At 40.2% G+C, this 27,801-nt stretch overlaps 1 protein-coding gene and 1 pseudogene across 9 annotated transcripts in view; one reads left to right on the top strand and one right to left on the bottom strand.

Annotated features, from left to right (window-relative positions):
- The window catches only part of MTHFD2L (methylenetetrahydrofolate dehydrogenase (NADP+ dependent) 2 like), a 134,679-nt gene that overhangs the window by 20,920 nt on the left and 85,958 nt on the right, over positions 1 to 27,801 (bottom strand). For 6 of the 9 annotated variants that reach the window (XM_047719524.1, XM_047719522.1, XM_047719527.1 and 3 more), the window contains one exon: positions 8,129 to 8,254. The exons of 1 other annotated variant lie outside the window; for it this stretch is intronic. In XM_047719524.1, the coding sequence (XP_047575480.1) occupies positions 8,129 to 8,254 (126 nt within the window). Of the gene's footprint in view, positions 1 to 4,421; positions 4,508 to 8,128; positions 8,255 to 17,954; positions 18,169 to 27,801 lie in introns of those variants that run through there. 2 more of the 9 variants (XM_047719525.1, XM_047719530.1) reach the window with 2 other exon arrangements.
- LOC125093826 (40S ribosomal protein S3a-like) lies at positions 7,939 to 11,159 on the top strand (annotated as a pseudogene).

Raw genomic sequence — 27,801 nt, 5'->3', positions numbered from 1 at the left:
GTCACCTGGGGCCAGTATGTGTCACAGCAAGACCAGCCGGGCAGAAGGAAGCTCAGGGATGACCCCAGCTGGCTCCCCTCCTAGGAGACTGCCCAAAGCAGACCTCACGCTCTCCTGACACATCTCGCTGTGTGGGTTTCTCTTTCATCTTTGGTCACAATAGGTGGTAATTCATATGCCTTACCTATTCAGGACCAGTTGTCGATGGCGTCTGAGTCAGGGTGAGACCTAGATCTACTCCCCTTGCTATTTTTCCGACTCCTGAATATATTGCATGGCATGCATTTCAGTAAAAGTATGGCTTAGTGAATTTGAAGGGCTGCACAGAAAACATCAGTAATGATCAAGAGATCAAAAATAAGGTCAGTAAAGAGACCTAAAAATTGGAAATCACAAAGGGACTTGATTTTCAACATGGCATGAAGTTGCCAAAAAGCGTCTAGTTTTCAGGCGCCTGGGTAGCTCAGTGGGTTAAGCACCCAACTCTTGATTTGGGCTCAGGTCATGATCTCAGGGTTGTGAGACTGGGCCCCACGTCAGGCTTTGTGCTGGGCATGGAGACATGGGATTCTCTCTCTTTTCCTCTGTTCACTCCCCCATACCCGCTCATATGCACGCTCTCTCTAAAAAAAAAAAAAAAGTGTCTAGTCTTTATCAATGATTGAATAATAGAACTAAGTTTACTTAGAACTGAAGACATTGTGGTGAGATTGTAGTATTTACATATTACAAATCTACATATACTTTATCTACAGAGTTCATGGCTAATACTGGAAGATCCGAGCCAAGGTATGACTTCACTGACATTAGGCGCCCACTGACTCCACAGGAAAGAACTGATAAGTGGATCAGCCTCTGAAACTGACTAAAAAGCAAGCAATGAGATTGTATGTGGAGGTTTTCACGGCCAAATGAATTAAGGGTAGACTGAATGGTGTGTGGGGGCTGGGTGAAGAAATCCCTCTCTATTCCGAGTAAGAGATCAGTTCTCAAGTTCTCATGTACAGAATGGATCATTCTTCATCCAAGCATGACTTCCCATCTAGAGACTCTGGATAGATTCCACATCCTTTTCACTCCCATGCGGAGTGGACATGTGGCCATATTCAGGTCAATTTTCTTAAAGAGCAGTCACTTGTCTTCATCTCTCTTTCACCTTTCAGTGGAAGAAAACATGGATAAGGAGGCAATTCAACTTCAGCTGTGTAGATAAGAAGAACGCTCAAGTGGAACAGTGTTGTGGGCCGAACTGCGTCTCCCCCAACTTCATACGTTGAAGTCCTAACCATCAGTACCTCAGAATGTGGCTACATTTGGTGATTACGATGATGTCATTAGGGTGGACCCTCATTTAATACGGTTGGTGTCCTTGCAAGAGGAGGAAAACTGGACACAGAAATGTACAGAGGAAAGACAATGTGAAGACAGGGAGAAGTCGGCCACCTCTTCGTCCTGGAGTAACAACGCTGGTGACACTTTGATCTCTGACTTCTAGCCTCCAGAATGGTGAGAAATAAATTTCTGTTGTTTAAGCCACACGGTGTTTAGTACTTTGTTATGGAACTTTTATCAAGTGAATACAAACAGTTTGATAAAAGAGTTATCCCTGAAGGAAGAAGAGCTAACTCCAGACGTTGGCAGGAGAGAGCTAAACTACCTTGTTGAAGCTCATCTCTTTTGGGGTCCCTTTGTAATGGCTACTTAACCCATCCTCTAGTATAATACTTAGAGGGAGGAAAGCAGAAACAGCATTTAACAATAGAGACAGAGTGAGGCAAACTATGATATATTCGCTAAACATAACCAGGAACCAGGGCTTCAGTGTGGAAAACAGCTGATAAAAATCTAAGGGTATAAGTCACATATTCCTCAAACTACCTAAAATAGGCACACAAGATATCTGGAAGCAAGTACAGTTAACAAAAAAAAGGGGCGCCTGGGTGGCTCAGTGGGTTAAGCCGCTGCCTTCGGCTCAGGTCATGATCCCAGGTCCTGGGTTCGAGCCCCGCATCGGGCTTTCTGCTCAGCAGGGAGCCTGCTTCCTCCTCTCTCTCTGCCTGCCTCTCTGCCTACTTGTGATTTCTCTCTGTCACATAAATAAATAAAATCTTTAAAAAAAAAAAAAAGTTGCGTCAGAGTAGACATTCTTTTCCAAACAATGTGGCTTCTCTACTGTTAAAATTTAAATGTTTCATTGACACTGTAATGTACCTTTAGACTTATCTCAGTAATTTCTATGAATTCCTGTAACTTTAAGTCAGCAGACAGAATTGCTCTTAGACATCAGCCTCACCTATTTTGACTTTGAGAAAAGCTACATATTGTTCCTACTTCTTTCCCTCCTTCTCAGCAGTTCTTCCCAGCATTATCTTATTCCCGGCTTTGGTACAGACCAAGGAGTGTGGAGGTGTGCTCAGAGAGGAAACACAGGGAGGAGAGATGGGAGGGAATAAGGAGCCAGACATTCCAGTTCCTTTCATTCCACTGCAATCCCTGAGGAATTCATCATAAAACTGAAGCGAAGCTACTAAAAGCTGCTGAAGATTGGAGAAACATCTGTGTGGTAGCCACGAGGTGCAAATGAGGCCTGAGAATTTGCCAGCGTGAATGAAGTTAGCTGAATTAACAGCACGGGAAGTCAGTAATTAGATTGTTCGGCTCACCGCATCCATTCAGCGAATTGCTGTCATAAAAGCAGTAGAGTTATGAGCTTGTCCAGTGCTCCAGACGGCTTCCCAGTCAGAAGAAGTGATTTACAATTCATGCCACATAATCTCTTGTTTCTACCTTATGAAGATACACTCTTCTTTGTGAGAAATGCATGAAGTTTCTTTCAAAGCTACTAATAGAAAATGACCAGGTGAAAGTAGATAGGTCCAATTGTTTTTGTTGCTATTTTTTTAAATCTGTATAGCAAATCTAAATTTTTCAAGATAGATTATTTATCGTGTGTTGTTAGTAAGGAAAACAATTCTTAGACACAAAATAATTTTATCACGGATGCTTTTAAATACTGTTTCTTCATGCAATGCCTTAAATTAGAGGGGAGAGGCTCGTTCAGGTAATGGAAGGGGAAGGGTGAGCATTTGTCAGATGCTGGAAGCAATGATGAACTATCTTGAATTCTATAATTAAGGAACAACTTAAACCAAAATAGCATTTCAATTTAGTAATAACTTCAAGGCCCTATGAACTCCTCAAGGCACGCAGAGAGGAATGGTTTTGTTGGTATTGTTCAATGACCTGTAAAAATGTTTGTCATAATATTAAAAACTCTCTTCCTATGATTTGTACATGTATAGGGAATTGAAAATAGTAGGAAAACATGTATTTAGTATGCCATAATTTATTGAAAACATTAGAAACATTGAGAATTAATGTGTTCTGTTTATTTTCAAAGACTTATCAAGAGTATTTTGAACAGTGTTTTGTGTTCTTCTGCTTATACACCATGCAGTACTGGGTAAGTATCTTCCCTACTCCTTGGGGAATTTTGGATTCCTTTCCAAATCTGAGTCTGCTTCCACCATTTTGTACTTGCCCTTTCAACGTCACAAAAGAGAGTTCTTTCAACGTGAAGATTTACGCCAGCACCGCTTTCCTCGTTTTTGTGGGTGAGCTCACCTTCACTGAGTTCCTCCGGCTGTGTACCCGGAATCTCGCAAAGGGCAAGTGGTGGTGATCCTGACATCCCATGTCACCTACTGCAAACTCTACCGTCCGCATCACCGTTTTCCGTTTTTTCCTAGCACTTCCCTCCGTCTGGGATCTGTTTTTGCAAAATGTCACGTGGTTTATTATTGGGGGTCATCTGAACCGAGTAAAGGTGTGCCATGACCAACCACGAATGTAAATTGAAGGAAGGGACGTCATCGGCCACCGGTCACAGGGCACATTGGTTATTTGCATCACGATTAGCAGGTGGAAGAGCGAGCAGAGGAGTTTACACTGCCTGTGGCTACAGTTAATACGGCACGCTCCCTGAACTCTGAACTGCTTTGTCCTTCTATCCCTAAACTGTGGTAACTAAAATCTGGGTACATCAGACCGCGTAGAGTGAGGACAGGTGGATGTGGATACTGTTATCTAGGCACTTTTAGAACTTGCTATCACACATGTCCTGGGGGAAACATAAAAGAAATAAGTTTGTGTCTCAAAACGAAAGTATTGGGGCACCTGGGTGGCTCAGTGGTTAAGCCTCTGCCTTCAGCTCGGGTCATGATCTCAGGGTCCTGGGATCGAGTCCCACATCTGGCCCTCTGCTCTGCAGGGAGCCTGCTTCCTCCTCTCTCTCTCTCTCTCTCTCTGCTTGCCTGTCTGCCCACTTGTGATCTCTCTCTGTCAGATAAATAAAATCTTTAAAAAAAAAAACAAAACGAAAGTATTAACCCAGTGAAATACAGAATAGTGGAGACAACGCAGGATTGAAATTCTAAGTGCCTGGCTATGAACCCACAGTGTCCCATCATGCGTCAGTTCAGGGATGATGCCCAGGCTCCATGTTCCTCTGTAAAACGAGGGATAATAACAATGCCTTATAGGGTTATCATAAGGATTAAATGAATAATTCAGGTAAAAGGCTGAGGAAGGGGCGCCTGGGTGGCTCAGTGGGTTAAGCCGCTGCCTTCGGCTCAGGTCATGATCTCAGGGTCCTGGGATCGAGTCCCACATCGGGCTCTCTGCTCAGCAGGAAGCCTGCTTCCCTCTCTCTCTCTCTCTCTGCCTTCCTCTCCGTCTACTTGTGATCTCTCTCTGTCAAATAAATAAATAAAATCTTAAAAAAAAAAAAAAAGGCTGAGGAAGGACAGTAAGCACCTTTCAAACACCATTATTACTAAATGAAAAATAATTCCAAATGATCTGAGAAGAGGGTGTCCCCATGTCAGAAAGCTTCTCCCAGCTTCCTTACTCTCCATATAATTTTCTACTAGATCTGCCTGCCTCCTCTCTAGGAATATTGGCAATTTTATGGCAGAGGTGGCACATGATTGTTGGAGGACTGCTGAAGGGAGGGACAATCCTTTCTCCCTAGGCCACCTTGAGTCGTGACCCCCATACCAGGCCACCAGCTTAAGAAGGGCTACTAGATTCTATTCTGGGCTCTGGAGAACAAAGAGGGAAGGAAGCAGAGAATGGAACAGAGGAAAAAATGAGAATGAGAAACACTTGTAGATGAAGGAAGATGCGTCTGGTGCACATTATATCTAAATTAAAACAAACTCCTGACATGAACATCATAAAGAAATATTTAGGGTGATTTCTGTCACCTTTTGTCAAGAACTATAGTATAGGGTAAGGAAGCTCTCATTCTGTGTCTGATATAAGATATCACTCATAAGTGAGGAGCCCGATTCAAAAGTGAGGCCGAAACATCTAATAATAAAGCAGATTACTGGTAGGCATCCACATTTTCTTAGAAAGAAAAAAGACAAAATGCCTCCTGGTTTTGCAAATCATTGAATTTGCAATTATTTACCTATTTCTGCTATTTCCCTAAGGGGGTCAGTTAATGAAATTATTCTTTAAAAATCGTTCCCACCAAAGGCCATCCTGTTTCCCTTTACTAGAGAGCTGCACATTTCTGAAAGGACGACTTATTTTCGCATTTGACTTTACTGGCATCCACTTGTTTCTGTTGGCCGTACGGTTAGAGCAAAATGCTCACCGATACTCACAAAGCAACCACACTCTCCCGTGGGCACTTTGTAGCCAAGTGCTCCCTCTAAGCTCTGTGGCATAAGCCAAGTTCAAGTCCCTCCCTCTCAGCAGAGGGATCATCCCTCACCTCAGGTGAAGTCCCGATGAACAACCTGAAGAGCAACTTGTCAAAACCCATCACCCGCCTGCCCCTCTGGGTGCCTGAGTCATGTCCTCGCTGGCAAGGCCTTCTTGACCAAGTCTGGGTCTTCTTAGGGTCCTGGGTCTACGAACCAGGGGCGGGGAGCAGGAGTAATATAATCCAGCAGATGGGCATACCTTATGACAGGATTAGAAGACCCTGACCTTCCAAAGGCGGCTGTGTTTTTACCTAATCATTCGGGAGCACTCAGCTAAACGTCCAAGGTCCAAGATGCACCAAGTGTTAGGGCTGGGAAGAGCCTCTGCTATCACTGTTGCCATTTAACTGGTAACATCGCCAACAACCAGAGAGGATGTAAAGCTCCTAGGTCTAAAAGCACCTCCCTGTCTCCCAGTCTGGTGTTCTTTCCCGGTTATCTTATATCCTTGTTTCTTTTTGCCACTTCCTTTTTTTAAAATTTCATTATACATTTAGATAAACGTAACTGCCATTCAGTTTAATAGATTCTACCAAGTGGAGGGATATGCAATCTGAGGTATATTATCTATGTGTGACTGAATAGTCACACATAGATGTGAGCATATGCACACACCCCAAAATGCCCACTTTTTTTTTTAATACTCCCAAAAGCGAAAGAACATTCTGGGCTACACCTAAGAATGCATGGAAATTGTCTGAGACCCATGGGCAAGCACATGAGAGAAGGGTCCTAAAAGATGTGTTGAACTGCTGGGGAAGCTTGCCCTACCAGCATGGTCAAGGTTGTGCACTGCAAATATCTGCTTTTCTTGCCTCATGCTAGGTTCTACCTATGCTACTTGGGTACATCATAAGCGTACCGTGATTTTGCAATAAGCGTGTGGTAACTGTAATGTTATCAGGAAGCAGAATGACCGTGCAAGGATAAGAAATAAAATAAGGTCAGGTTTTAAAATGAAATGTTTCCCTTACTCTTTTCGTGTTGAGAAATTCAAATAAATTATCGATACCTGACATTACTGATTGGACATGACAAATGAAATAAAGAAATGAGGTCACTTCCTAAAGAGTTTGGCACATACATGTGACACACACATACACACAAGTGCCCATGGTTACATGGAGAGCCATACTTCTTCACGGGAAGCTCCATCCCTAGCAGGGACCGCGGGAATGACAGCCTGTGAGGACAGCAGTGTGTTCTCCCTACTATTTCTTATTCGCGCTTCTGTCCACACAATGTATTGCAGCACAAGTGTCCTTGGAGTTTCTTCTTTTTTTTTTTTTTTTAAGCACCAGACTCAGGCAGTATGCTTGAGTGCCTGTGTGTTTGGTTTCATTCAATACCATGCTAGGACTTGGGTAAACCATTGGCTGATGACCAGATTCCAAGACAAAATGTAAAATTTGGAATTACTTTAAAAGGGGCATCATCTATTATTCTTTTCAGTTTGTCTATAAAGACACAGGTATAGCTGATACAGTTGTTGACATGGCCTCGCTTTTTTTGGCCAGATGATCAATCCAATATATATAGTATTTCTAATATGAAAATATCTCCATTTACTTGACTAAATTCATATCTTATTGGACATCTAAGATTCCTAGATTATACTGAAAACCTGAATGCCTATAAGCATTTGATGAAGATATTGGAAGTAAAATTGGATTAGGGGGAAACTATCTTTGCAGGGGCTCAGTAGAGATAAGGCATGGAGTTAGAATTGTTTGTTACTATACATTTGATGCCTTATCTCCTTCAATGGCCACAGAAATGTTAATCTAGTTCCTCTTCCTCATCCCCTTTAAAACACAAGTAAAGAATGTTGTCTTGAATTAACCAGGTAACTCTCTAGATTTGAAATATTGTTAGGATTAGCAAACACACCCCAAGATGCCTTCTGGCTTTAAGAGTGAATGGCTGAATATATAGCACAGAGGGCAAAGGACAGAGACACACTTCAAAAAATCAAAATAATGCCTGGTACAGAAGGCCAGCTGAGTTCTTTCACTAAAAACCTGCATTATAAGGACTTTAATCTTAAAACTAAATATTAATGGTATAATTATATTTTCCTCCCAAGAAGTAAGAGGAGAAAAGGAAAGAAGGAACAAAGAAAGGAAGAAAAGGAGGGAAGAAGGAAGAGAGGGAGGGAGGGATGGGCGAGGGAGGAAGGAAAGTTAGAAATAAGTGAGTGATTATACTCTTGTCCCTCAGAGGAAAGAGGTGCAGTGATTAATAACGTAGTAATGCCTGCATCAAATACAAAGGTGCTCTCTCCACTATCAAAACTTGCAAAATAGAATTTTTCATTTGCTTCACTCTTAAAAAAAGATAGAGTTTATTACCTTCAAAGTCCACATCTCCAACCAATTTTGTCTTTCCCGTCACTGGGTCATGGACGTAGTTGATGCCCACATCGATTACAGCAGCACCTTCCTTAACCATATCAGATGTAAGCAACTTTGGAATACCTGAAAGCAAAACAGAGTTGGAAAATACTTCACCTTCATCCTTGAGCAGAGCAAAGGTTTATATATCTGATGTTTTGTTGTCATGGCTTTAAAAGATGTACAAAATACACTGTTCCTAGGAAGAAATGTGATCATTTGATCATTTCTTGATCAAGCAGAAGAACAAAGGCACATGGTGGCTTCTGTGCACAAAATCCTACCTGGATTGACCCTTTCACCTCTGAGATTGCTACCAGATTTCTCCAGATGGGCACCCAGTGGAGTAGCATCCTTTCGTATTTCATGTACTGTAAATAAAATGGGGACATTATGGATATGAAGCAGCCTCCTATCCAGGTTGGGTGGAGTGAAAACTATTTGGAAATTGGAGGTAGAGAAAAGGAAGGGTGGAGTGGGTGGGGGAGGGTGAATAAAAAGAAAACAATGAGATGATAATAATTTGAATTCTCAGGGTTGTAGTAAATGGTCAAGTACTGCACACGTCATGGTGTCACATCAACTCTAAACACAATGTTACCTTGGACTTCCTTTTTATTTTTTCTTGGTTTCTTTGATTCATTATGTTTCTATATGACTTGGAAAGGTATATGATATACTCAGCTCTACTCACTATTTCTCCACTGCAGTGAAAGATAACTTACGTCTTATGTTGCCATTCATTTTCTAGAACTATTTTCCAAACTTTATTTCAAGTAGGACAGTGCCAGCTAACAGTGGTTAATGTTCCAATTATTTTTGTTAATTACTAAGATGCCAACCCCAAACTTAGTGTCTTAAAACAACACTTCATTATTACATTTCACGGTTCTGTGGGTTGAGTGAGCTCAGGGGCTGGGTCTTCGTTGGGGTCTTTCATAGAGCTGGAATCTGACAGTGGCTAAGGCTGGAGCTACCCCAAGATGTGACTGGGCTGATTGTGCAAGATGGCTGACTCACACACGGCTGCACTTGCTGTTCGTGGTTGGTGGAGCTCAGCGGGGGCTATCAGCTGGAGCACACAGACGCAGCCTCTCCTGTGGCTTGGGCTTCCTGGCAGCTGGCTTCCAAGAATGAGTGTTCCAAGACGCGGGGACCAGAAGTTGCCACTAGCTCAAGGCTAGAAACTGGGAGCTGGCACAGTATCACTTCTGTCATATTCTATCAGCTAAGCAGTGACAGAATCCACTGTGGATTCAGAGTCCACTTTTTAGTGAGAGGAAAATCAAAGATTTTGCGGCCATCTTTACAACCACTGTGTCTAGGAGGTGATTTACTTATTTTCACATTCTACATCCCTTGGAAGAAAAAGATACATGCTGTACTGTCAGAGGCTTTCTACTACATTTAAACTATCAATTTAAACATTCCATGGGGTGCCTAGGTGGCTCAGTCATGAAGTAGCTGCCCTCAGCTCAGGTCGTGATCCCAGGGTCCTGGGACTGAGTCCTGAATTGGGCTCCCTGCTCAGCGTGAAGCCTGCTTCTCCCTCTCACACTCCCCTGATTGTGTTCCCTCTCTCAATATCTCTCTGTCTTTGTCAAATAAATAAATACAACCTTAAAAAAAATCAATAAACATTTCAGATGGCTTAAATGTCACCTTGTCAACATATGATTTTTAGTACAAATAAGAATTTAAAGGCTGGGATGCCTGGGTGGCTCAGTGGACTAAGCCTCTGCCTTCAGCTCAGGTCATAATCCCAGGAGAGTCCCACATTGGCTCCTTGCTCAGCGGAAGTCTGCTTCTCCCTCTGCCTGCTGCTCCCCCTGCCTGTGCTTGCTCGAGCTCTCTCTCTCTCTCTCTTTCTCTCTGGCAAATAAATAAATAAATAAATAAAATCTTAAAAAAAAAAATTTAAAAGCCATAAGGAAATGATCAGAACTAAAATAGATGTAGCTATCTGATAGGTTCATCAACCACATAATAATATAACCAATGAGGCACTGATGTTTGAAATATGTTTTTTCTCTTGCTTTCTTATCCTCGCCCATAGAACTTCTTCCTTTTTATCAGGTCTAGCATAGATACTAAGTACTATTCTAAAGATAGTCATAAGTCCTGTTTCTTCTTGGAATCCAATAGAAAAAGAAAACATAGCCTTTTGGCTCCCTGAGCAGTGCCACGACTGTCAACAAGAACCAGCACCTTATGAAAGGTGGCAAAAGGGAGCCAAGAAGAAAGCAGTTGATCCATTTTTGAAGTGAAAACTATGTGAAATGTTTTTTCATTTCTGAAATGAAATGGTATGATGTGAAAGCACCAGCTATACTCAACACAAGAGACTTTGGAAAAACGTTAGTTACGAGAACACAAAGAACCAAAATAGGATCTGATGACCTCAAGGGCCGTGTATTTGAAGTGAGCCTTGCTGATCCGTAGAATGGTGAAATTGTACTTAGAAAATTCAAGCTAATTACTGAGGATGTTCAGGGTAAAAACTGCCTTACTAATTTCCATGGCATGGATCTCACCCACGACAGAATGTGCTCCATGGTCAAAAACCAGCAGACCATGACTGAAGCTTATGTTGATGTCAAGACTACTTTGTCTATTTTGTGTTGGTCTTACTGAAAAACACAACAATCAGATTTTACTCAGTACCGACAGGCACACCAAATTCGGAAAAAGATGATGGAAATCATGACCTGAGAGGTGCAGACAAACAACTTGAAAGAAGTGGCCAAGAAATTGATTCCAGATAGCCTCAGGAAAGACACAGAATGGCCTTGTCAATCTATTTATTCACTGCATGATGTTTTTCTTTGTTAGAAAAGTAAAAATGCTGAAGAAGGCCAAGTTTGAGTTGGGAAAGCTCATGGAGCTTCACGATGAAAGGAGTCGTTCTGGAAAAGCAAATGGGGATGAGACCAGTGCTAAAGTTGAATGAGCTGATGGATGTGAGCCACCAGTCCAAGAATCAGTTTAAAATTCAGACTTTTAGTGCTGACAAATAAAAAAAAAAAAAACCTTATTGAGGTATTTAATTTCTAATCATTCTTTTTATATACTCTAAGCTTGGTGAATCATATTCTGAACTAAGGGTGATGTGAACTTTTCTGAACTGTTGTATGGATTTTATCCATTGTTCTTAGTTACTGCAGACATCCAAAAGGGTAGTAAGCTGTAGTGATCTGAATGGAAGTTGTACAGATGGTTAATAAAAGTAAGTATTTTCTTTAAAAAGAAAAAAGGACATATATATTGACATATGATATAGCTGCAGGAAATATTTTAAAGATGAAAACATTGATGAAATAGGTATTAAAATCCAGCTACTATGCATTTGAGAAAGATTCAAATTTCCCTCCCAGCTGTAGCTGTTCATTATGTTTTCTCAGAGAATATCAGACTCACAATAAACAAATGTACAATTTTCAAAATAGAAAGAAATGTATGCTTGATTTTAGTTCTCAGGAAAATTACAAAATGGAAAAACCTTAAATACATGATTAATTTTTCTGAGGATGACATCAGATATGTCCATTTTAGAAAAATCTAGAGAATATCTTAAGTTTAGGATGAAAATGAAAATCACTATAATCATGACATTCAAAGATAGCAAGTATATTTTTATTGTTTTTCTAGGATATATATTTATATATTAGATATAAAATATGATACCTATAACTTTGCCAATATTGTGTTTATGTATCCTACCATTCTGTCATTAAAATTAAATTGTGAGCATCTCCCCATTTTATCAATTATTTGAAACCTAAAACCTACATGAAATAATTTCTTATATGGATTACCATAATAAGTTATACAGCTCTGAAATTTTTCTAATATTTTGCTATTATAATTAAATGCAGTGATGATCATTTCTGTTCAGAAAACTCTGGATGATTTCTATTTATTTATTTATTTATTTATTTTTAACTTTTAACTTTTTTTTTTTTTGGTGATATTATTTTATTTTTTTCAGTGTTCCAAGATTCTGGGTGATTTCTTAATTGCAGCATCAAATTTGACAAAATTTTTCACTAAGCCCTTATTAACATGATGGAGAAACGTGGTTGGATAAAAGCTCCTATTGGTATGTCATGGATAGTTAAATAATGTTTTCCAAAACTGTTGATCAATGCATCTGTAAGAAGTTCTATAAAGGTTTTCCATGAAAAGTATTTGTTGGTGCCATTTTTAAATTTTTTTACAAAGAACTTGGAAGAACACACTGGCACCATGATGGTGATTTCTTCTTTGTTCTCCTCCAGGTCTATTTTCTGCCTTTCTCTGCTCTACTCTATTCTGGGGCTAATCTTACAGAGGTCTTGAGTTCTTCTGATATCTCTTGGAACCCTGTGACAGCCATGAGAATAGGCTCCAGCTAGCCTACTGGAGGATACAAATCCTGTGGAGGAAAGCTGAGACATTTCAGCTGAGGCCATGCTAGACTAGACTCTAGCTAACCAGCTGAAGGCAGATGCTAGAGAAAGCTCAGTCAAAATCAGAAGAAACAAGCCAAGGTCACCATAACTGACCAGCTGAATACAAAATAATGAGAAATTAAAAAAAAAAAAAGGTGACTGTTTAAAGTGATTGAGATGTTTTGGTTTTGGTTTTGAACACAGCAGTAGCTGCACAGCCTATATATGTAAATGAACAAAATCAGAACAGTTAATACGCAGCCCACTTTGGGATGGTGGACTATAAGTAACAAGAAGAATTTAAAGAGGAGATAAATGTATAATTCTGACCAGGTGTTGCACTTGATTAAAAATTCATGAAAGGGGCGCCTGGGGGGGCTCAGTGGTTAAAGCCTCTACCTTTGGCTCAGGTCATGATCCCAGGGTCCTGGGATCCAGCCTCACATGGGGCTCTCTGCTCAGCAGGGAGCCTGCTTCCCCCTCTCTCTGCCTGCCTCTCTGCCTATTTGTGATCTCTGTCTGTCAAATAAATAAATAAAATCTTTAATAAATAAGTAAATAAATAAATAAAAATTCATGAAAAACCAGGGATGCCCAGGTAGCTCGGTCAGTGGGGCATCCTACTTTTGATTTTGGCTTGGGTCATGATCTCAGGGTTGTGGGATGAAGCCCTGTGTCAGGTGTTGGGCTGGACATAGAGTCTGCTTGATATTCTCTCCCTCCCTCTCCTTCTGCCCTTCCCCTTCCTTCTCTAAAAGAAAAATCAATCAATCAATCAATCAATCAATTAGGCTATTCTAAGGCAAACAGAGTCCAGATACAAGGGTATAATGTTTTCCACTATGTTTTTAGCAGAGTCTCTCTGGAAGCACTGGTTGTATTCTAGAGGCTACTCTAGAGAAGAATGATTAGAATGGATTCAGAACTCATGTCATGTGGAGCAAGTGCTATAGAACTAGTTGGTTTAACTGTTTACTACCAGTCTGCAACAGGATAAACAAGCTCATGCCACGATGTAAAACAACTCTCTCACTAAACACACTGTTTAATTCAGCGAGCTTTCTTTTTTCATAGCAAGGCTCTCTCAGTGAAGGAAGCAGGATGTTGATGTATATTCCGACTCAGGAGCCTTATCTCCTTGTGGACCTGTGGTTCCCAGAGGGTAAGAAAGAGTCATGGACCAGTACTGGTCCACACACTGAATACCTCTGAAATAGAATAATGGTTGAACAAACTCAGGCTGCTTATCTCAGGAAAAACAAACCAAACAAAGAAACCAAGCAACTGAAAACAAAAGCAAAGCCCAATAATTGTGGTAGTGTCATCAATCAGTTAAACTGAATAGAGTAGATTTACTCTAAATGTTTTCAGAAGTAAGAATGAAAGAAGGAGGGAACACAGGGAATAGCCTTCAGCTCATTATAGAGAATATTTTAAGAATAAGAAAATGTTCCACATAAAGATGTGTATATATACAATGGAATACTATGAGCCATCAAAAAAGGAAATCTTGCCATTTGCAATGACGTGGATGGAACTAGAAGGTATTATGCTGAGCAAAATAAGCCAGGCAGAGAAAGACAATTATCATATGCCCTCTTTGATATGAGGAATTTGAGAGGCAGGTCAGGAGTTCATGGTGGGTAGGGAAGGAAAAAAATGAAACAAGATGGGACCTGGGAAGGAGACAAACCATAAGAGACTCTTAATCTCAAGAAACAAATGGAAGGTTGCTGGGGGGTTGGGGGTGGGATAGGGTGGCTGGTTATGGACATTGGGGAGAGTATGTGCTATGGTGAGTGCTGTGAAGTGTGTAAGACTGATGATTCACAGACCTGTACCCCTGAAACAAATAATACATTATATATTAATTTAAAAATAAATAGATCATATAAACCTAAAGAAAGGAAAAAAAGAAAGAAGGAAAGAAAGAAAGAAAGAAAGAAAGAAAGAAAGAAAGAAAGAAAGAAAGAAAGGAAATGCTCCACAATGAGAAACTGTATAATGCCCTTATTCATCACTAGAAATATTCACAATCAGTTAAAGAAGAAATTGATCTGGGAAGGTTAGTAATGCCTTCCATTTCTATGATTCAAACATTGTCTGTTGTATCGTCAAATTAAATGTCCTTTTCTTTTTCTCTCAACTAATTCATTTCTGATCCTTGCAGAATCAAGGATCTGATTCTCATCCTATCATTCTATTAAAGAAAAGAAAAAAATTATATAAACCATATTTAGTGCTCAAATTATAACAAATGGACATATAAAATCTGTCTCAGATATTATAAATACTCTAAGGCATCTATCTACATTGTTGTCTTATAGAGGCAAATGATTGGAAGTATAAAGTTGTTCATTAATTATATATTTTAAATACACTGAAAAGAAATTTCTTAGACAAGATGTACTTAGTTTCCCAAGTATACAAATGTGATATATTTAAATTCTTATATTTGATGACAGTGAAATAGAATTAAAAGCTATTTAAATATTTGCTAAATATTTAAACACCAACAGGTTTTAAATGCTATTAGGATGTGGAGTCAGAGGGTTTTTTTTTTTTTAAGTTGAAAATGAATAGTGATTTCAAATAACTATTTCCTATGAGATTTATTTATCTATGTATGTATTTATTTATTTATTATTTTTTGTGATAATTCCATGGAAACCTATCCTTAATTCCTATATAATTTGAAGGCTCAAGCATTGTATGTGAGAACCAAAACCATCCACACCCACATAGCTTACTGTACACATTAATATGACTTTACTTATTCCACTGTCTTCATCAACATGACTATTATTCCAGGAAACTCTTGCTCAGAAAGATTGAAGTTGTAATTAATTTTCACTGTCCTGGGAAGTTATTAAAAAACTCATTTTAATTAATATCTAATTATTTAACTTTTCAGTAGATAGTATCACATGACTATTTGTTCTCCAAGACCCTTGAAAAATCCTTGCTTCAAAATCCTTTACCTTAAATGAAACAAGATGGGATTGGGAGGGAGACAAACCATAAGTGACTCTTAATCTCACAAAACAAACTGAGGGTTGATGGGGGGAGGGGGGTTGGGGGGGTGGGGTTATGGACATTGGGGAGGGTATGTGCTATGGTGAGTGCTATGAAGTGTGTAAACCTGGGGATAAAAATATATTATATGTTTATAAAAAATAAAAATTTAAAAAATAATTATAATAAAAAAAACTAAAAAAAAATGCTTCAGTAAGTATGAACTCAATCAAATAGGAGCAATACACAATAATACTATAGGGGAAAAAAAAAATCCTTTACCTTGTTGTACCCACCAATCCTAAACTTTTGTATTATGCTCCTTACCCAATCCTATGCAAGCCTACACATTGAAAGACTTGCCTTAAAACAAATTCCAACATCTAAAAATCCCAACTTTACTTCCATACCCCAAGACACTACTAAGGTAAACTGGCTCCCAGGGAGTTTTTTTTTGGGGGGGGGGCGGAAATCCCTGATTTGTGGAATTTGATGATTTCTGTGATATAAATACTCTTCTATGGCATAAATACCTCTATCATAGGACCTCAAGATGGCAAGTGACATCAACTGAACATGGAATTAGAAAGAGATGCTCAGAATTAACCTTCACAGGGTTGATGATTGTAGGAAGGTACAGGACACCACTCTTCCTAACAGACCACCAAGACAGTATTTTCCCACATCTCTGTAACCATAAGCTCAGATAGTTTTATCAATGGATTGTTTGGGTATTTAGGGAGAGCCAAAATTCAACAATAGTGGAGATCCACGAAGATCTCATCAGTAACCACTCTTGGCCATGATTCAAGATCTCAACTCAGAAACCATGGGTACTTCTGTGGCCTCTTGAGCCTCTTGCTGGGATAGGGAACTATTGGTCTCTCTGGAATGATGAGGTAAGTCTTGTATTGAGTCTGAACTTTGATTTCTTTTATGAAAGCTCCCCAAATGCTGAACTTATTTTGTCTCCAAGAATAAGGAACACTTTTTAAGAATCTTTTGATTACTTAATCAGTTAAAAATATTTTATCCTTAGTAGAGATCAGTCTTACTACTTAAAATGAAATTTGTCTATGTGTCTGTCATTTTTGTTGTATCTCTACATGGGAGAAGTTCACAGGGAGGAGATGTGAGTAACCTGGATAAATCCATTCTTCAAATCAGCTCTAAGAACTGAGAAATTCAGAGAGTGTCTTTTGAACTTCGGGAAATCCTGTGGAAGAACTGTGCCTCAGGTCACTAAGTTAAGTTTCATGAGGACTTTCTTCATAAAACAAGAACCTTGTTTTGTCTGTGAAATTTCCCCAAACCTTTGTGTCTGGGGAGAACCGCAAATTGACCAGGTTTGCAACTAGCGAGGGCCCAGCCATTAGATGTGGGGGTGTGAGGCACAAGGTGTGCAAATAGCACTTTCAACTGACCAGCCCCAGACTCTCCTGGATTTGCCTCACTCTAAAACCAACACCATTCTCCCCTCTGATACAGACTCCTGCTTCTAACATGCATTTATACCATATCCCAAATCCTTATTAACTCTTTCTAGATGGCATCATTTCACCAAGGATAACTGAAAATTATAACAGCCATTCTAAAGAAATTTTGAGGTGAACAAAGGTGTTCGTTGGAGAGGTATTTTAGGACCTAAAGGAATAAAATTCCACCCATCCGGATAGTCGTCTGCATTTTTTAATGTTTTTGCGGAAGTACTCAAAGGTATTCAGATTCTGTAACTGTTCCCTTAAAAGATGTTTTGGCCATGGCAAACAAAAGATAAAAACCTAAAAAAGGTCTCTCCTCTAGATTCCTCCAAATTTCAACACAACCCTAACAGCCTTCATCCTATTATTCCTCTTCCCTCAGCTATTTCTGCCATTTCCTTCTGAGTTGTTCTTTTAGCTCCTGGCTGGCCAGAACCCCACAAGGTTAAATCCCCCACAGTACATGGAAAACTGCTTTGGCTTTAAGATCTAGTCTTGTTCTGAGCTGAAAGCCAGTGTTAAAGATTTTCCGATACCTGGAAAAGTTTTGTTTTCCAAAATAAGCTAAAGTTAGACTTAAACTAATAGAGAATTGACTGTTTCTTAGAACATTCATCCTCCTAGTTAAAAATCCCAGTGGGTGAGGATATAGATTCATTCAGAATTTTAGAGCCATAAATAGAATGTCCATTTCCTTTCCCTATAGCAACAAGCTCAAATTCTATTTTGTCTTTGTGCCTCCCAAGGCAATATATTTTGCTTTTAGATGTCTATTTTGTTTTCTTTCCTGTCCCTTTAGGTCATAATAATCAGTACTTATTTGTGTTCTTCTTAAGAGATCAATACTATACCTACCTGGGTCATTATGCCCAGAGTTTACCAAGGCACTTTGCACTTTTCCCAAGCCCTCAGCTAGGGCCTAGAGAAGAATCCCAGGAATTCTACACTTTCATTCAGATGACGATTCAGGGCAGAACACCCATTTCAGAAGATAGGAATCAGAAGCTGAATTTGAAGTTTCTAACAGTTCAAAGTGCTTTTATGTTATGCTGGTCCAGCAGCAGATATATTCCTGAAGTACATATGACAGAAGAAACATTACAAGTTTAATAAACTAGCTATTAGAGTTTACAGAAGCATTTGCTGTTGTGAACCCCTACCTTAATATTTAATAGTTTTCAAAACTCTTATCAGTTGTCCAGGTTCCGGATAAAACACTTCAATTCTATATTCTGGGATATTCAGTAACATATGAAATTTAATTGCCATATACTTATGATATCATCATTAAAAAATTCCAGCTTACAAATATAATTATATACTAAAGCCCAAGGCAGGTTTACAGAGGAAGGCTTGTGTGTTTTTTCCCCAAGCCAATTAATCCACCTATGAATTTATTTCTGACAGAAAAAAAGACATATTATTAAAACATTTTCAGAAATAATTGGGATAATTATTTTAGGGTAAACTATTCTCATCAGAAAATTTAGTAAGAGGATTTCTGACATGTCTAAGATTTCTCTCTTGTGGGTGGAAATCTCTGATTGGTAAGTAGGCTAAGCCATGTGCCAGCTACACTGAATCACGCTACTTCAAAAGCTATGAATTTCTTATTAGGTGACTCCAAATCTGTTATTGTGTGAATCCTTATATGACATATATGAAATAAATCACCAGTGTTTTCTTTGTAAAATACAATGAATAAACATAACACCTTAAAAACAATGCTAACATGGGGTGCTTGAGTGGCTCACTCAGTTAAGCATCGGACTTTGGTTCAGGTCATGATCTCAGGGTCCTGGGTTGGAGTCCTGCATAGGTCTCGTTGCTCAGTGGGGCATCTGCTTGTCCCTCTGCCCCTCCCCCCACTTGTATTCTGTCTCTCTCTCTTTCTCTCTCAAATAAATAAATAAAATTTTAAAAAACAAACAAACAAAAACAAAAACAATGCCAACACCTAAAGCATACACAGAGCACAGTAAGTACAGCCTAGGTGCTAAGTTTACCCTGATATGAAAGTGTAACCATTACCCCTTGAGCAAGTATGAGGCTATATCCTTACTCCTCTTAGCGAGAACTCCAACTGAGTATTTTCAGATGCCTATTTGAGGATCTCAGAATTGAGTTCACATGAATCAAAAAACAAACAAAAAAAATCCTTCTCCTCTGAATCCTCCTATCACGGTCATCTTTAAGTCTTTATGAAATGGCTCAGTCAAGGCATCCTGATAAAACGAAGCACTATATTTACACATCAATTTAATTAGTAGAGTTCAAAGGGCTGTACAAACATTAGCTAATTAAACTTCACAACAATTCAGTGAAGCAAGAGAAGGTTTACCCATTATCCTCATTCACAGAAGAGAGATTTTGAGGTGCTGAGAGGCTAAATGATTTCTTAGTTTCACAATGATGAGTCAGAGGGGAGGCTGGGAAAAAAACAGAACTCTTGTTCAGATATAAAAGTAACACCATGGAAATGCTTATTCAGGTGGATTACTCCTTCAGCTGGAAGTTGTCCTACTACATAAATAACAAGAGTAATTGCAGTGGAATTTGTATGAATGTATATGTTTCTTTCTAGATTAGAAAAACTTTCTTCAGCATTATTTGTTTTGGAGACAGCCCTGTGATGGCTAAGTGTATCCCAGCTAAACAGAACCTATACTTCAGTGTCTTCCCCAAAAGTCCCCCTGTTATTTCTAGGAATCCTCAAGAAGTATTTATAAACTAATGAGTCAGTGGCAATGACTACAGAGCATATCTTCTTTTTCTCGGGTTTCTTTGGTTCCTATCAGGTATTTGTTTGGCTACTCTGTGTATCATTAGAATATATTGTCCATACCAAGGACGATCTCTGGATGCCTCCAATACTTCTAATCTTTGGGGTGCCAGAAGAGTGCCAGGCTCCTTACAGAGCTAAGGGCCAGCGGGGTCCTGCTCTGTGCCATATTTCATCATTTAGGAGTATGGAATCCCCTTGTTCTCAGAAATTCACAGGCTCACTATCAACTTCTGACTTGAATCTTTCCTCTGCAAATTCCATTGACCTTGTGGGGGCTAGATGCATGCTTCTCTTTTCTTCCTCTCATCAACCAACCTTGTTCCCTTCAAATAGACTTTGGTGGATCTGAGGCATGAGTAGAGAGGTTGGAGGTCAGTGGGGTCATAGGCAAGGGTCTATATTACTAACCACCATGCTATATACAGAGTATTAAAGTCAAGTGGAATGGGTTTCAAACATTTTTTAACCCTTTCTTTAAAGGAAAAATATCTGGGGCACCTGGGTGGCTCAGTTGGTGGGGCATCTGCCTTTGGCTCAGGTCATGATCCCAGGGTCCTAGGACTGAGTCCTGCATTGGGCTCCCTATTCCATGTGGAGCCCACTTCTCCCTCTGCCTCTGTGCCTCTCTCTCTCTCTCTCTCTCTGTCTTTCATGAGTAAATAAATAAAATCTTAAAAAAAAAAAAAAAAGGAGAAATGTCTACCAAGCTCAATATGTAACATGATCAAAGCAAGGAGAGATGTACTAGCTGCAAAGAGAAGATGGGGTTGGGTGGTGGATGCTCTACTGCCAGCCAACAGCCCCTTAGGTTCCCCAAAGTCAAATTTGAAAACAAGTGAGCCCCAATTTCTCTGCTTTAAGGATGCAGCTCCTAAAGGCCAGATAGTCTAAATAATGCATACAAACGAGACCCAGTAATCAGGAAACACAAACCATTTTTTGATAACCCCTATAACTCCCTTTGTCTATAGTCCTAGACCTTTCCTTCACCCACCTCCTTGTGTGCTGGTCTCAGACTATTGGTAACCAATATTGTGGCTGGACTGGCCCTTGTGGTTTTCATGATGACTGTAAGACAGCATCAGCAATAACCACCAGGGAACTCTGAGAAAAAAGAAAAGTTTATTTATATGACTGGGATATTACTTACACACCAAGGAGCACCCAGTGAGGTCACTGGTAGGGAGTGAGTGCATGGGCCTGGGATTCTGCTTTTATTGCAGTTCAGGGTGGGAATTTAAGGTGCAAGAGAAAACTCAAGCAGCCCAAGTGCTCAGTTATCAAAAACCAACCAAGAGCTCTAAAACAAAGAAGTCTGGCAGGGAGAGGTGGCCTGACTCTTCATCTAGCAGCTGGAGAGGTGTTTACTGGAGATAACCATCTTTGAAATGAACGCCTCTTTGAAGTGGATGCCTCAGCAACCAAAGCTCTGAGGCCCAACTTATTAGGCATCGTATTACAAAAAGGAAAGCCAGCCTGCCTGTCGGGGCTTACACTACACACACCTCCTTTTAAGCCTTCAAGCAGGGGCTGAGACCCTCTGTGCTTACTGACTCAGAGAAGTGATCCAGACAAGAGAACAGAGAAAAAGCACTTACTCCCTGGCTCCTGGATTTCAAAAGACCAACACTTAGGAAAGACAGAGGGACTCAAGCTAGAAAACGGAAGGGCTAAATATAAAGGCAGGAGACTGGAAGAGGTGGTGAGAGCTTAGGCTTGAGAGGTTCCCAGGGAAGGGTTGCTAGGCAATGTGCCTTGGGCTTGTCTTGGAGAGCTGGCAAAAAACCCAGTATTGGTTCGAGATGTTCAAAAACAAAGGGATATTTTCCTCATCATCTGGGTGGAGACTGAGAAGGTGTCATGGCCCCAAATAATTAAGTGGATGTAAGGAGAGCCTAGGCAGATGCCTCAGATACCTTCTTAGAGTTTCGTGTCGCACAGGGATAAAGCCACTGGAAACAAAAGGGCCAGCACATGGGCAGACAGTTGGCCAAGGACCTAATGAGATGAAGGATATCTCACTGGGTCCCAGGTTAGGAACTTATAACAGTGGGAACTAAATAGGAATTTATAACAGTGGGAACTAAATGCCCCACCATGCCAGGGTACTTATACACACCCTCAGGGAAGGTGGAAGGAGAGTCCAAATAGATGAAACTCAAGTTTCTATCACTTTGAATTAACTTCTCAAAGATATTAATGAAAAAGTCAATAGAGACTGGGGGTGGGGGGAGGGGAGTCTAACAGATGTTTAAGGATACAATGGTTTAGATAACTGGTCACCAAACACCTGAAATACTTTCTAGAATTAAATCAGATCTACGACTACCAGAATCTCAAGCACAGATAACAGACTTCTGTCTTTCACAGTTAAGGTGTGTTGGAAAGACAATTTAACAGTGCGATGCTTCTTAAAAGAAAAGAAAATAATAAAGCCTCCACATGTGCAAATTGGGTGAACTGCATTTCTTCTTCATTGACCACACAAGATCAGAAATCTTGTCTGGATTTCTACTAGACAAGGACTGCTCTAGAAATATTGCTGCTAGACAAACCTCGATAAAGAGAAGATTAAACTTGACAGGTTGTACGATGTATCCCATTACGATTTTACTGACCTGTATATCTAGGATTATCCATGATGAAAATCCTAGCCCTGGCAAGTTTTAAGTGCTTGTCTGCCTCCTCTGTTTCTTGGTCAATATCTAAGACTCCAGTTCAAATCTCAGGCTGTACAGTTAAAACCTGGGTAACCGTGGAGAAATGCCTATTTCAGTCTCAGTTTCTTTACCTATATATCTAGAATAATTAACATCATAAACATGGCCAGAGAAGTAAATGAAATGATGTATATAAAGTGCTTAGCACATTGCCTGGCATCTAGAAAATACCCAATACTTGCTTAGGATATGCCAGAGTCATTCACGTATTACCTTGGAGAAAAAAAACTGGAAGAAGAGAAAGATACTGTACCTGCGTACATTCTGTCATTCTGTTATAATGTATTGATAGAGGAGGCAGTGAGTTAGATGGGAGCTAGAGGCAAGGACGGTGACAAACACAGGCAGCACAACGTCACAACTTAGAAGTCTGGGAGCACTTCACCCAGACTATGGGGCTTCTAAGACCCACAACATCCTGGCCTCGTGGCTTCCAAGACCCCGGGCTAGTAGATCAAGGGCCACAGGGGCAGAACACACGTTCTCTTCTTTCACCTCTGCCCCAAGGTAACCCCCACACTCATTATAACACATTTGCACTGAGGTTTTAACCACCCCCCCCCCACCACCACCACGGGGGAAGGCTGCCATGACGGTTCTGGTACAAACCTTGTAGGATCAAAAACTTCCCTTTCCAACCTGCGGGGGGATGGCCCCAGATGACTGGAAGCAGCCTTCATTAGAGACTAGCCATCCATGACCCAGGACACCCCCCCTCACAAAAAAGGAAAGGATTCCTGTGGCCTCAGGGCACTGCTCCCTCTGGGCTGCCAGCTCTCCCGTCTTGAGCATGTACGGTTCTTCAAAGATGGCTTTGTGCTCGCTACTTTCCTTTTGGCTGTCTTTTTGTGAGCACAAATCCTCATGTAGATCCTTCCTGTGGAAATCGAGGAGCTGAAACCCCCATTCACACAACGCAGTTCGCTCCCACTGGTTATTTTTCGAACTGTGAGTTGTGACCCACTAATGAGTCCTGAAATAATCCAGTGGCAACCAGCATTTTCTTTTTAAAGGAATAGCACAGCAGGACATAGCACGGCATAAATCAAAGAGCAAGACACATAGCGAAAAATCCTTCACAAAAATCGGTCTTACTTTATGCATGTATATGTAAGTATACATTAAGTCAAGAAACGTATGATACGTTGCATTAAAGGCCCTGATTCTTTATGCCCATTCCCCCTGTAGTCAAACTCCTTACCATGGGACTTTGCACTTCCTTTATTTTAGGAGATGTCTTTTTTCCATGCTTTGAACCTGAATGTGGTAATCAATCTGGCCAATAGAATAAGGCAGAAATGACAATATGCCAGTTCAAAACCTCCCCTCAAAAGGTCATGCTTCTTTCTCCTTGCCCTTTGGCAACCCCCACTCATGATGGAGTCCCATCGGGGCCTGTGTGCAGGTCCCAGGTTAAGGAGACGCACAAGGTACAGCTACAGTGCATCAGCCAAGCCCAGAGCAGAGTAGAGCCCCCAGCGGACTCACAGACACATACGTAAGCCAGTCGACTTATAAATACACAAATGAATCAATCTGAGATCAGCTCAGCCTAGCCCAGTAGTTCGCTCTCCCAGCAAACCAGACTTGTGAGTTATAATAATGACTGTTATTTTAAGCCAAGAGTTTTGGCATGGTTCGCACTACAACCGCACAAAGTAAAACAAACAAATTGGCCATAACTAAAATACTTGAAAGATGAAGGTTAGAAATCGACATATATTCTACCAGTTACAATGGGCCCTGAATTTGTTTTCCAGTGGATCCCTAACATCTCCATGTAGATAGTATGAAAGGTCTTCTACTATTCCTTCAAATCACTGTACATCAGGACTTCTCATTTATGCTGTTATATAACAATCACCTCCTTTTTGTTTCTGGAAATTTAAAAAACATAGACAAGTAACATAGAAAGATACATAAACAATAAAGAAATAACACAGGAAGTAAAGAAAAAAAATCCCTCCCCACTGCCACCACTCAGAGTCAACAAGTATCAACATTTGGCATATTTATTGCAAATATTTTTTTTAAGTTTATACTTTATTGCCCTTTAAAATATTAAAACTGTAGGGCTAGGTAAATTATCACTCAAACTTAACCTCCATTCTCATCCTCTTGCTAGACTGCTCTGTATTCTCCCAATCTTCTAACCTTTTTCTCGTTCTTTTGTCTACATGTATGTGCTCATGCATATCAACTATACATGAAACATTGAGGGGTTTTTAGGACATAGGGATGGAATAGGAGGCACATGCTAGCTGTCAGTTACTGGTAATATTCTACTTCTTGGGAAGGAATAAGTACATAGGTATTCATGATGATATTATTATACTGACCATATATTTTGCAAACCTGCTAAACTGATTCATGAATTCTAGCAGTTCTTTTGTAGAGTCCACCAGATTTTCAGATAATCACGTTGTCTGAAAATAAAGACCATTTACTTCTTCCTTCCCAAACTGGATACATTCTATCACTGTGCTTACCCAGTTACACTGGATAGAACTTCCAGTACAATGTTAGATGAAGTACTAGGAGGGTGGTCTTGGTCTCGTTCCTAATCTTAGGGGGTGAAGTATGATGTCAGCGGTAAGGTTTTCATAAATGCTATTTGTCAGGTTGAAGGAGTCCCTTTCTCACTCTGCAGATAGTTTTTGGTGAACTGATGGTGGAATGATGGACTTGGTCAAATGTCATTTCTGGGACTATCGAGATTTTTTTTTTTTAAATTATTATTATTATTTTTTTCATTTGTCACTGAGTTTTTATTTTCAAATTGCCAACTGTGGTCATTGAAGTAAAGTCATAGTGCAAATCAAAATTCAGGAACTAGGTCAGTATTTGCAAAGCTTCCTCTGGTTTAGTTATTTCCAAACAAATATGAACATATATCTTATTTCAGTTCACTTGTTTAGACAGTCCAATATTCTTGCCTTCAGTTATTCTATTAAATCACACCAGATTGCCTTTTCCTGGCTGTGTGTGCTTAGCGAACTTGCTTTTTTTTTTTTTAATTTTTTAAATTTATTTTCAGCGTAACAGTATTCATTGTTTTTGCACCACACCCAGTGCTCCATGCAATCCGTGCCCTCTCCAATACCCACCACCTGGTTCCCCCAACATCCCACCTCCCGCCCCTTCAAAACCCTCAGATTGTTTTTCAGAGTCCATAGTCTCTCATGGCTCACCTCCCCTTCCAATTTCCCTCAACTCCCTTCTCCTCTCTAACTCCCCTTGTCCTCCATGCTATTTGTTATGCTCCACAAATAAGTGAAACCATGTGATAATTGACTCTCTCTGCTTGACTTATTTCACTCAGCATAATCTCCTCCAGTCCCGTCCATGTTGCTACAAAAGTTGGGGATTCATCCTTTCTGATGGAGGCATCATACTCCATAGTGTATATGGACCACATCTTCCTTATCCATTCGTCCGTTGAAAGGCATCTTGGTTCTTTCCACAGTTTGGCGACCGTGGCCATTGCTGCTATAAACATTGGGGTACAGATGGCCCTTCTTTTCACTCCATCTGTATCTTGGGGGTAAATACCCAGTAGTGCAATGGCAGGGTCATAGGGAAGCTCTATTTTTAATTTCTTGAGGAATCTCCACACTGTTCTCCAAAGTGGCTGCACCAACTTGCATTCCCACCAACAGTGTATTTTTATTTGATTTTAGTATGTTAAAATTTTGAATTACATGGATTGATTTTCTAAAGTTACACCTATCTTGCATTCCTTTGATAAACTCCATTTGGTCACGATGCATTATCCTTTCACTCTATTAAATTTGAAAAAGTTTCAGTCAGAATATTTGCCTCTATAGTCACAAGAGATAGCAGTTTATTGTTTTCTTATTTTTAAGATTTTATTTATTTGAGAGAGAGAACACGAGTGGGGTGAAGGGAAGGACAGACGGAAAGGGAGAAGCAGACTTCAAGCTGAGCAGGGAGCCCCATTGTGGGGCTTGATCCCAGGACCCTAAGATCATGACCTGAGCCAAAAACAGATGCTTAACCAACTGAGCCACCCAGGCGCCCCTAAAAAGTTTACTATTCTTGTAATATCTTAGTCTAGTTTTGGTATCAGAGCAATTCTGGCCAGTTGGGAAGTGTTCCTTCTTTTTCAGTTTTCTGTAAGAGTTGGTGTAGAACTGGCTTACAGTTCTTCCTTAAATGCTAGGTAAAATTCACCAGTGAAGCCATTCAGACATTGAGATTTCTCTGTGGGAGGAACTTTATAAATGTAATTCCTTTAATAGATAGAGGGCTATTTAGGTTCTAGATTTCTTCTTCTGTGAGCTTTGGTATTTCATGTCCTTTAAAAACTTCATCCAGTTCATCTAACTTGTTAAATTTATTGGCATAAATTTTTTCATCATACTCCTTTATTATCCTTTTAACATCTGAAGAACGTATAATTATATTCACACTCTCATTCTTGATATTGGTAATTTGTGTTTTCTGTTTGTTTTTTTTTTTCCCCCTAATCAGTCTGGCTAGAAGTATGTCAAGTACATACTTTTTCTACATATTCTACCCAAAACCTTGTGAATCTTGAGTTTTTCTGGTCTGGATAGTAAAAATAAGCACTATTTGTGGCACTGTGTAGATGCTGGGCACTGATATCTCTATTCCCTTCAGGTGCTTCTTTCTCTGCCATGGATAGTTTCCTCATATATGTGCACGCTGAGTACTCAAGAGCTCCCCTCTCCCCCCATCTGAAGTCTCTCTGTGTAGCCTCTCCTCTTCCCTATTGTGTCCTGTGAATTTCAGTCATTATGGTCTTCCCAGACTCACAGCTCATTCTCCTCAGCTCAGAAAGTCCATTCTGCTTTGCTAGGGTCACCCTCATCCCACGGCACAGTCAAGCCAGTCAGATGGGACAATCAGCTCCAGCGTACCTTCCCTTGAGAGCTGAGGGCTCCTCAAGCTCACTGGCCCTACCCACTAAGTTGTATTCTCATAAGACTTGCAGGGTCGCGGGATTCCTGGCCAAGGAATAAAAGCACAATTTTCGCATTCCCCAGTGCATTCAGACAGAAATTAGTAATATAATCTGGTGCCACTCCAACAGGAGACCTAGGAGAAGAGCCAAGCTGGGTCTACCATGAATCCCACATGAGCTGGCACTTGTATTTGTGCTGCACAAAGTTCCTTGCTCCTACCACATCAGGGTGTAACATCATGCCTACCTCAA

The sequence above is a fragment of the Lutra lutra genome, chromosome 2 (genome assembly GCF_902655055.1).
Source record: "Lutra lutra chromosome 2, mLutLut1.2, whole genome shotgun sequence".
NCBI classification, from domain to species: domain Eukaryota; kingdom Metazoa; phylum Chordata; class Mammalia; order Carnivora; family Mustelidae; genus Lutra; species Lutra lutra.
The sequence above is the reverse complement of the archived record's forward strand: the minus strand, read 5'-3'. Positions and strand labels throughout refer to the sequence as shown.